Raw genomic sequence first — 10669 nt, 5'->3', positions numbered from 1 at the left:
CATACAAGAGATTTGTGCAAGTTGGGAGTGAAGCATGCCACTATGTTGATGTAATAAAGGTAGTAGATGTTCTATCTCTGAGATTTGTGTAACTGAACCAAGTACTATGTATGTTGTATCACTGTGTGGAGAGATCTCCTGTTTGGACCAAGTACTTAGTGTTGTTGTATGAAATAACTGTTGTGTTGGTTACTCCTTATGAAATGCATGGTTGAGTAGCTACATTGTTTGCCAATGTGTTATAATGGATTGAATATGTAGCAGTATGTACATTACAATAGCTAGTGTGTCAAAAATATGAAAGATGGTGGTTTTTTGAAACCCTAGCCACAATTGCGGTGGGTTTTTGTAATTTTCTCGTTTTAAAGTTATGTGCTGTTGAAATTTTGGTAACATACTTTTATGTGAAACGGATCCATCGGAGAGGGTACTGGGGCGCAAGGCCAGGCTGCATTACAGATGGTCTGTCGATGCTACTATGGTTGATGCATATTTGTCATATAAGAGCTGCTGAAATTTTGGTAACATACTTTTTTGTGTCACACTAGTAGCTTAATATATAGATCAATCACAGTAGTAGATCAATCACACTAGTAGCTTAATATATAGATGAATACTTAAAATCACACAATCACAGTACTTGTCAACCGTACTTAAATGTCATACATATAGATTCACAGAAGCCGAGATTGACACAAGCTGGGAAACCTTCTACGGGACTAAAACCCAACCTATGATCACTGCTGCTTTATCTACTTAGTAAATCTCTTGGAGATCCGGACAACCTTCGTTTTCACCGTCTCTAACAGATTTGAAGTTGCTAGAACTATCTGTGCGTTAATGAGGTTCCTTGATCCGTTTATCATCTCCTGCAAACAATAGGCATCGGTTATTCATTTTATGTACCACGGAACAAAGGTGTTTGGTCACCATGTAGAATATCATTACCTGTGATATTTCTTTATTCCATTTATCTCCATCCCAATGTTCCATGCATTGAAGAACAAATAAGCCACATGAATTGCTGCACAATTAATTCGGTTCATTGAGTTAGTACATGTAATAGTAGTGTAATATGTATTTAGTTCTAGTTTGCATGTACTGACCCATCTTTTTGCTGCGGCATATCGTATGATTTTATATTCCAAGATATCACATCAGGGAAAAATCCAGATGTAGATTTGTTGTACTCTTGGATGTCAGCAGAAATTTGTTGTCTCTATACAAATATAGATAATTAGATGTTTGTGTACGCATGCAATTTGAAGACAATATGTAGTAGAAGAAACAGTACCAGAGCCCTGACAGTGTCTATGGTCACACTTAATGGAAATAATGAGTCAAGAACTTGGAATTCTTGCTTTGGTGTGTGCATGATCACGGTAGTCCAGTGATTGTTCGATATGTTAACTGGAAAATATGCCTGTGTCACAGGAAAAATTGTCAGTACATGCAATGTAAATTAGTATTACTACTAAATTTCGTCATATTGATGGAATACTTTACCTTGTCCCGCCTAAAATATTCGTCGATAACTCGTTGAATGCTTCCAGTTCTTACAGCTAGGTGATCATCGTTCTTATTATTATTTTTTATTTTGTGGCCCTTGCGATGTGCTTCTATCAGGAATGATGACCTCCACGCTGCACATAAGTACCGATCATCCCCAACACGACGAGACAAATCTCCAATGTAAGCATCGATAACCTGAAAAACAAAGGTTTGGTGTAGTTAACACACAAACATACATGTGCATAATTCATACATTCAAAGTATGTGCACAGTTCAATCGTCAGCAATATACTTACATCATCTGTATACCATTTATGGTCTAGAACCACTTTAAGCCGTTGTGATGTCAACGTGACGCCAATATCATTTTTGTAGATAATTTTTTTCCCATTTACCTCACTCTTGCAACAGAGTTGAACAAAAATCTCTGCTGCTGCAATGTGTTCCGCTGTTAAGGCAGTAGAGTCTTGCGGAATTTCAACATCATTGCTGGACGGAGTAGCTGTACACACAAAATGCATTGTGTTTAGTATAAGATTAGTAATCAAAAAGTTAACTATATAAATTCCGTTGCGTACCTATTGCGGGAGTTGGCTTTTTTCGAGGTTGTCGTTTCGTTCGATTCTCAATGATATAAGGATACTGCAGTTTAAGAGGGAGCTTTCGCTTCCTCTTTCCATTTACATCTTCATTCTTCCCGGTTGCACTGTTGACACTTTTTGATCCTTCTGAGGCACCCTCTTTGTGTTCGTCTTCTTTGTTCATATTTTTGAGGGCAGGTTCAAAAATATTTGATGGCACCTCCGATGAAGAGGCCTCCTTAAAATCTTCAGCAATTTGCCATGGATTGTCTGGCGTGCCATCCCCTAAGAAGTCACACTTGGTCCTTGCAGGTGTTATGTAATCCTCTTCTTTATTGTCCTCTTTCGACACCTACGGAAAGGAAACATACAAGCACGTGACGCAGGTGAAATATCCAAAATATTACAGACATTGTATATTGTAAGCAGTATATTGTATATTCACAATAGTGGAAGCATGTTAGTCTGCATTATTTGTTGTCAAACTAACCTTGTCAACATCTTCTTTAGGTAATGACACACTCCGGGTGTCACTTTTTCTGTCGTAAACAAATTCTTTCCGTTCAGGTACTCCGTTGAGGTAAGATCCGCAGCCTTCGTCATAACAATACTGATCTGAAAGTGTTTCCGCGAATGGCTTGTACCTAACACCTGATTTGTTTAATAATTTGACAACATCCTGCAACAAGGAAACAAATTTTAGGATGTCAATAATAATTAAATACATTGTGAACTTTGTTGTTCATAATTATTTCGGCCTAATCACCTTCGCGCATCTCTCTGGTAGTTCTTCCATTATCTCCCTCTTAAAATCCTGCATCATCCTCTTCATGGTGGTTTCCATCTTTATTTCCCACGACGGGCCAGGTTTTCTCGAGCTACTAGCCTTCCCAGTGCTCCTTCCCAGTGCTCCTTCCATTGCCCTTTCCATTGCTCCTTCCAGTACCCGGTTTTTTTATTTCTGCACCCATGTTTTTGTTTCCATCTGTTTTCTTCCCATACTGTCGCCTATATTCCTCTGTGATGTTATCTTCAATCTAAAATTAACAAATTTAATATGTCAGTACGATATTTGACAGTACATAGTTATATGCAAAACAACTATAATAAATGAAATGGTCGGTATATGTATGCTTACCTTAAGGATACCTTTGCCCCGGCCATTATCTTGATCATAGCTATCTCTCAAGGCTACAGCAGCTTCTGTCCAGTTGATCATAAGTGGGCGTGAAGAGATGCGAGCATAAAGTGCTATCTCATCAAGAGGTTGCACTTTCTCCCAATACAAGTACTACATGTAAAAAAAATATAAAGGACAGTTAGTATATGTTGCAACAAATACAAAAAAAAACATTAAAGGACATGTACCTCTAAAATCGCGACATTGCCTTTCGGCCACTGCCTAACATATATTCCTCTCCGGCAAGTGCTGATCTGCTCCATGACATATGCAAGCGTGAATTGGTTCCAATTCAAGTTGTGTAACTTGTACATTGTTTCCACAAATGCATAGAACGGCTTGTAAACCGTATATGTCGAAGTAGGAGCTAAGACAGTCCCTATAAGAATTAAGACAGCTCTTCGAAGGAAGTCGTCATTTGTGGCTTTTGACGTAATGATTTCATCAATCATATCTTTCATGACTAAATTACCAGTTTTTTTACTAAGAAATCTATCAGGTATGTTTGTTTTCCATTCTTCTCCTTCCTCTTCCAAAATATCTGCAGACGACAAGCCTTCATCCTCTAATCCTAGCAAGCATTCCACATCCTCATTTGTTGCCGATATTTCACCCACCCTAGGTTCAATGATGAACCTACCCTTTTCCGCATCATAAACCTGCAGCATGTATTTGACCAATAGTGGCCGTATCTTTCTAGATGGAATTTGGATCATGCATCGGCCAACAGCACAAGTGCGTAATTTGTCTCGTTGCTCGTCGGTCATTGCTGCTACGACTTTCTGCCACCTAATTATGTCACAGAAAATCTCCCCATCCGGGTCTTGCATCCTGCAGACCAATTGAACAACATGAAATTAATAGGAGGTACGAAATAAAATTGTACAACTGCATCACATGAAACTAATACACTATACCCTGGGGTTTAATTACATCATAACAGATTTCAACATCATGTGACAGCAGATTCGAACTTCACGTGATAACAGATTTGAACTTCATGTCATATCAGATATGAACTTCCTGTGAAAACACATCTGTACTTCGTCTGCTAACATGTATGAACTTCATGTGATAACAATTATGTATTCCGTCTGTTAACATATATGAAGTGCAAGCTAGCAATATGAATCAAGTCGTAAGTAGCTGAGGCTGGGTAAATACAAATCAATTAACGACTCAGTTACATAGACAAACATGCATGCTTTCGTGGAGATACATGACTAACGGGATCGTTCATTTGTGTTGCATGTGATGAGGACTATCTATACCGCATGTGGTGAGGAAATTAGGGTTGAGGGAGGAGGATGCGACCGTGAGAGAGAGTATGGTCGCGTCACAGATGATGGTGGCCGCGGCATACCTGCGTTTGTCGAGGCAGGGATGGTGGCCGCCCTAGATACGAGGATGTCCGCGGCTGAGACGATGATGGCCGCAGCAGAGACCCACGGTGGCCGCGGGAGAGATCTTGTTCTCGATGCACAGACGACGGTGGCCGCCACAGAGATGTGCATCCGACGGTCGGTGATGTGCGGGGTGCCGGACGGTGGTTCGGCTCGGGGGCGGCGGACGGTGGTTCAGGTGGGGGGCGGCGGACGTGGGAAGATGGACGTTGAGAACTAGGTCAACGAGTCCACGACCTGCACTATTTCTACCCAATCACCCCGCACTACTCGTACGTAATGTACCAGTCAACGCATTCATTAATCATTAAATGGGCCGAAAGCCCATTAAGTTGTCCCAACTCATAATAATGCAATTTACGTCCCATATTTGTAATTATTATTTTCAATGCAAAGTTTCAAATTGCATTCTGGTTTTACAAATAATAATTTCCAAATTGTACTTCATGCACATTACATCTATGTCTGTAAACTAAGATCTATCATGTATGAAGAAAGTTACAATTTTATTGTTTCATACAAATTATGAAAAATATTATGAATTTTTTTGCTGCATCCCTTAAATTTTGTGCAAACAATAGTTCACATCACAAGTTTCACAAGTCACAAGGTTCACAAGTGTGCCAAATCTTGGCCCAATCCATGGTGGTTTGCTCATTTTTCATCAATTTCCCCCTCTTTTCGTCCGAAAACCCCTCTCTCGACACATCTACACCATGGGGCCACCATGGTGCCAACTCCAAAATGTAAAAACACTGAGCAACCAAGGTTTCACATCACAAGGTTGACAAGTGTGCCAAATCTTGGCCCATTCCATGGTGGTTTGCTCATTTTTCATCAATTTCCCCCTCTTTTCGTCCGAAAACCCCTCTCTCGACACATCTACACCATGGGGCCACCATGGTGCCAACTCCAAAATGTAAAAACACTGAGCAACCAAGGTTTCACATCACAAGGTTCACAAGTGTGCCAAATCTTGGCCCAATCCATGGTGGTTTGCTCATTTTTCATCAATTTCCCCCTCTTTTCGTCCGAAAACCCCTCTCTCGACACATCTACACCATGGGGCCACCATGGTGCCAACTCCAAAATGGGAAAACACTGAGCAACCAAGGTTTCACATCACAAGGTTCACAAGTGTGCCAAATCTTGGCCCATTCCATGGAGGTTTGCTCATTTTTCATCAATTTCCCCCTCTTTTCGTCCGAAAACCCCTCTCTCGACACATCTACACCATGGGGCCACCATGGTGCCAACTCCAAAATGTAAAAACACTGAGCAACCAAGGTTTCACATCACAAGGTTCACAAGTGTGCCAAATCTTGGCCCAATCCATGGTGGTTTGCTCATTTTTCATCAATTTCCCCCTCTTTTCGTCCGAAAACCCCTCTCTCGACACATCTACACCATGGGGCCACCATGGTGCCAACTCCAAAATGGGAAAACACAAAGCAAGCAAGGTTTCATATCACAAGGTTCACAAGTGTGCCAAATCTTGGCCCATTCCATGGTGGTTTGCTCATTTTTCATCAATTTCCCCCTCTTTTCGTCCGAAAACCCCTCTCTCGACACATCTACACCATGGGGCCACCATGGTGCCAACTCCAAAATGTAAAAACACTGAGCAACCAAGGTTTCACATCACAAGGTTCACAAGTGTGCCAAATCTTGGCCCATTCCATGGTGGTTTGCTCATTTTTCATCAATTTCCCCCTCTTTTCGTCCGAAAACCCCTCTCTCGACACATCTACACCATGGGGCCACCATGGTGCCAACTCCAAAATGGAAAAACACTGAGCACCCAAGGTTTCACATCACAATTTTCACAAGTGTGCCAAATCTTGGCCCAATCCATGGTGGTTTGCTCATTTTTCATCAATTTCCCCCTCTTTTCGTCCGAAAACCCCTCTCTCGACACATCTACACCATGGGGCCACCATGGTGCCAACTCCAAAATGTAAAAACACTGAGCAACCAAGTTTTCACATCACAAGGTTCACAAGTGTGCCAAATCTTGGCCCAATCCATGGTGGTTTGGTCATTTTTCATCAATTTCCCCCTCTTTTCGTCCGAAAACCCCTCTCTCGACACATCTACACCATGGGGCCACCATGGTGCCAACTCCAAAATGTAAAAACACTGAGCAACCAAGGTTTCACATCACAAGGTTCACAAGTGTGCCAAATCTTGGCCCATTCCATGGTGGTTTGCTCATTTTTCATCAATTTCCCCCTCTTTTCGTCCGAAAACCCCTCTCTCGACACATCTACACCATGGGGCCACCATGGTGCCAACTCCAAAATGTAAAAACACTGAGCAACCAAGGTTTCACATCACAAGGTTCACAAGTGTGCCAAATCTTGGCCCAATCCATGGTGGTTTGCTCATTTTTCATCAATTTCCCCCTCTTTTCGTCCGAAAACCCCTCTCTCGACACATCTACACCATGGGGCCACCATGGTGCCAACTCCAAAATGTAAAAACACTGAGAAACCAAGGTTTCACATCACAAGGTTCACAAGTGTGCCAAATCTTGGCCCAATCCATGGTGGTTTGCTCATTTTTCATCAATTTCCCCCTCTTTTCGTCCGAAAACCCCTCTCTCGACACATCTACACCATGGGGCCACCATGGTGCCAACTCCAAAATGGGAAAACACTGAGCAACCAAGGTTTCACATCACAAGGTTCACAAGTGTGCCAAATCTTGGCCCATTCCATGGTGGTTTGGTCATTTTTCATCAATTTCCCCCTCTTTTCGTCCGAAAACCCCTCTCTTGACACATCTACACCATGGGGCCACCATGGTGCCAACTCCAAAATGTAAAAACACTGAGCAACCAAGGTTTCACATCACAAGGTTGACAAGTGTGCCAAATCTTGGCCCATTCCATGGTGGTTTGCTCATTTTTCATCAATTTCCCCCTCTTTTCGTCCGAAAACCCCTCTCTCGACACATCTACACCATGGGGCCACCATGGTGCCAACTCCAAAATGGAAAAACACTGAGCAACCAAGGTTTCACATCACAAGGTTCACAAGTATGCCAAATCTTGGCCCAATCCATGGTGGTTTGCTCATTTTTCATCAATTTCCCCCTCTTTTCGTCCGAAAACCCCTCTCTCGACACATCTACACCATGGGGCCACCATGGTGCCAACTCCTAAATGTAAAAACACTGAGCAACCAAGGTTTCACATCACAAGGTTCACAAGTGTGCCAAATCTTGGCCCAATCCATGGTGGTTTGGTCATTTTTCATCAATTTCCCCCTCTTTTCGTCCGAAAACCCCTCTCTCGACACATCTACACCATGGGGCCACCATGGTACCAACTCCAAAATGTAAAAACACTGAGAAACCAAGGTTTCACATCACAAGGTTCACAAGTGTGCCAAATCTTGGCCCATTCCATGGTGGTTTGCTCATTTTTCATCAATTTCCCCCTCTTTTCGTCCGAAAACCCCTCTCTCGACACATCTACACCATGGGGCCACCATGGTGCCAACTCCAAAATGTAAAAACACTGAGCAACCAAGGTTTCACATCACAAGGTTCACAAGTGTGCCAAATCTTGGCCCAATCCATGGTGGTTTGCTCATTTTTCATCAATTTCCCCCTCTTTTCGTCCGAAAACCCCTCTCTCGACACATCTACACCATGGGGCCACCATGGTGCCAACTCCAAAATGTAAAAAACACTGAGCAACCAAGGTTTCACATCACAAGGTTCACAAGTGTGCCAAATCTTGGCCCAATCCATGGTGGTTTGCTCATTTTTCATCAATTTCCCCCTCTTTTCGTCCGAAAACCCCTCTCTCGACACATCTACACCATGGGGCCACCATGGTGCCAACTCCAAAATGGGAAAACACTGAGCAACCAAGGTTTCACATCACAAGGTTCACAAGTGTGCCAAATCTTGGCCCATTCCATGGTGGTTTGGTCATTTTTCATCAATTTCCCCCTCTTTTCGTCCGAAAACCCCTCTCTCGACACATCTACACCATGGGGCCACCATGGTGCCAACTCCAAAATGTAAAAACACTGAGCAACCAAGGTTTCACATCACAAGGTTCACAAGTGTGCCAAATCTTGGCCCATTCCATGGTGGTTTGCTCATTTTTCATCAATTTCCCCCTCTTTTCGTCCGAAAACCCCTCTCTCGACACATCTACACCATGGGGCCACCATGGTGCCAACTCCAAAATGTAAAAACACTGAGCAACCAAGGTTTCACATCACAAGGTTCACAAGTGTGCCAAATCTTGGCCCAATCCATGGTGGTTTGCTCATTTTTCATCAATTTCCCCCTCTTTTCGTCCGAAAACCCCTCTCTCGACACATCTACACCATGGGGCCACCATGGTGCCAACTCCAAAATGGAAAAACACTGAGCAACCAAGGTTTCACATCACAAGGTTCACAAGTGTGCCAAATCTGGGCCCAATCCATGGTGGTTTGCTCATTTTTCATCAATTTCCCCCTCTTTTCGTCCGAAAACCCCTCTCTCGACACATCTACACCATGGGGCCACCATGGTGCCAACTCCAAAATGTAAAAACACTGAGCAACCAAGGTTTCACATCACAAGGTTCACAAGTGTGCCAAATCTTGGCCCAATCCATGGTGGTTTGCTCATTTTTCATCAATTTCCCCCTCTTTTCGTCCGAAAACCCCTCTCTCGACACATCTACACCATGGGGCCACCATGGTGCCAACTCCAAAATGTAAAAACACTGAGCAACCAAGGTTTCACATCACAAGGTTCACAAGTGTGCCAAATCTTGGCCCAATCCATGGTGGTTTGCTCATTTTTCATCAATTTCCCCCTCTTTTCGTCCGAAAACCCCTCTCTCGACACATCTACACCATGGGGCCACCATGGTGCCAACTCCAAAATGTAAAAACACTGAGCAACCAAGGTTTCACATCACAAGGTTCACAAGTGTGCCAAATCTTGGCCCATTCCATGGTGGTTTGCTCATTTTTCATCAATTTCCCCCTCTTTTCGTCCGAAAACCCCTCTCTCGACACATCTACACCATGGGGCCACCATGGTGCCAACTCCAAAATGTAAAAACACTGAGCAACCAAGGTTTCACATCACAAGGTTCACAAGTGTGCCAAATCTTGGCCCAATCCATGGTGGTTTGCTCATTTTTCATCAATTTCCCCCTCTTTTCGTCCGAAAACCCCTCTCTCGACACATCTACACCATGGGGCCACCATGGTGCCAACTCCAAAATGTAAAAACACTGAGCAACCAAGGTTTCATGTCACAAGGTTCACAAGTGTGCCAAATCTTGGCCCATTCCATGGTGGTTTGCTCATTTTTCATCAATTTCCCCCTCTTTTCGTCCGAAAACCCCTCTCTCGACACATCTACACCATGGGGCCACCATGGTGCCAACTCCAAAATGTAAAAACACTGAGCAACCAAGGTTTCACATCACAAGGTTCACAAGTGTGCCAAATCTTGGCCAATTCCATGGTGGTTTGGTCAGTTTTTTGCCATTTTCCCCTCTTTTCGTCCGAAAACCCCTCTCTCGACACATCTCCACCATGGGGCCACCATGGTGCCAACTCCAAAATATCAAAACCCATAGCAACCAAGGTGTCACATCAGAAGGTGCACAAGTGTGCCAAATAATGCCCCATTCCATGTTGGTTTGGTCATTTTTTGGACATTCCCCCCTCTTTTCGTCCGGAAACCCCTCTCTCGACACACCCCTACCATGGGGCCACCATGGCACCAACGACTAAATTTGAAAAACCTTGACAACCAAGGTGTCACATCAGAAGGTTCACAAGTGTGCCAAATCATGCCCCATTCCATGGTGGTTTGGTCATTTTTTGGATATTCCCCCTCTTTTCGTCCGAAAACCCCTCCGTCGAAACACTTCCCTTTGCTCTACTATATTTACAGGCAAGGACTGTTGCTGATCTGCTCTAATATTTGGATGATTTGTTGCTGATGTGCTCCAATATTTCGAT

General features: G+C 43.3%; 1 protein-coding gene across 1 annotated transcript; it reads right to left on the bottom strand.

Annotated features, from left to right (window-relative positions):
• Window positions 1-752: 752 nt before the first annotated feature.
• On the bottom strand, window positions 753-3024 carry LOC127315242 (uncharacterized). The gene is made up of 9 exons (XM_071824325.1): window positions 2860-3024; window positions 2584-2772; window positions 2091-2445; window positions 1908-2014; window positions 1507-1707; window positions 1295-1423; window positions 1107-1219; window positions 949-1024; window positions 753-869 (listed from the first exon to the last, which is right to left on the bottom strand). The coding sequence occupies exons 1-9, from the start codon at window positions 3022-3024 to the stop codon at window positions 753-755; spliced, it is 1452 nt and encodes a 483-aa protein (XP_071680426.1).
• Between the last annotated feature and the right edge of the window lie 7645 nt (window positions 3025-10669).

This window comes from Lolium perenne, chromosome 7, assembly GCF_019359855.2.
Source record: "Lolium perenne isolate Kyuss_39 chromosome 7, Kyuss_2.0, whole genome shotgun sequence".
Classification (NCBI taxonomy): Eukaryota; Viridiplantae; Streptophyta; class Magnoliopsida; order Poales; family Poaceae; genus Lolium; species Lolium perenne.
This window is presented reverse-complemented; position numbering and strand designations above follow the sequence as displayed.

What these genes read in the sequence shown, in the direction of transcription:
- LOC127315242 (XM_071824325.1), bottom strand. Translation starts at nt 3,024, where the DNA reads ATGGAAAGGGCAATGGAAGGAGCACTGGGAAGGAGCACTGGGAAGGCT. An exon ending in AATATTTTAGGCGGGACAAG is followed by an intron (nt 1,424 to 1,506) that starts GTAAAGTATTCC and finishes CCTGTGACACAG; the next exon opens with GCATATTTTCCAGTTAACAT. An exon ending in ATGCCGCAGCAAAAAGATGG is followed by an intron (nt 1,025 to 1,106) that starts GTCAGTACATGC and finishes TTAATTGTGCAG; the next exon opens with CAATTCATGTGGCTTATTTG.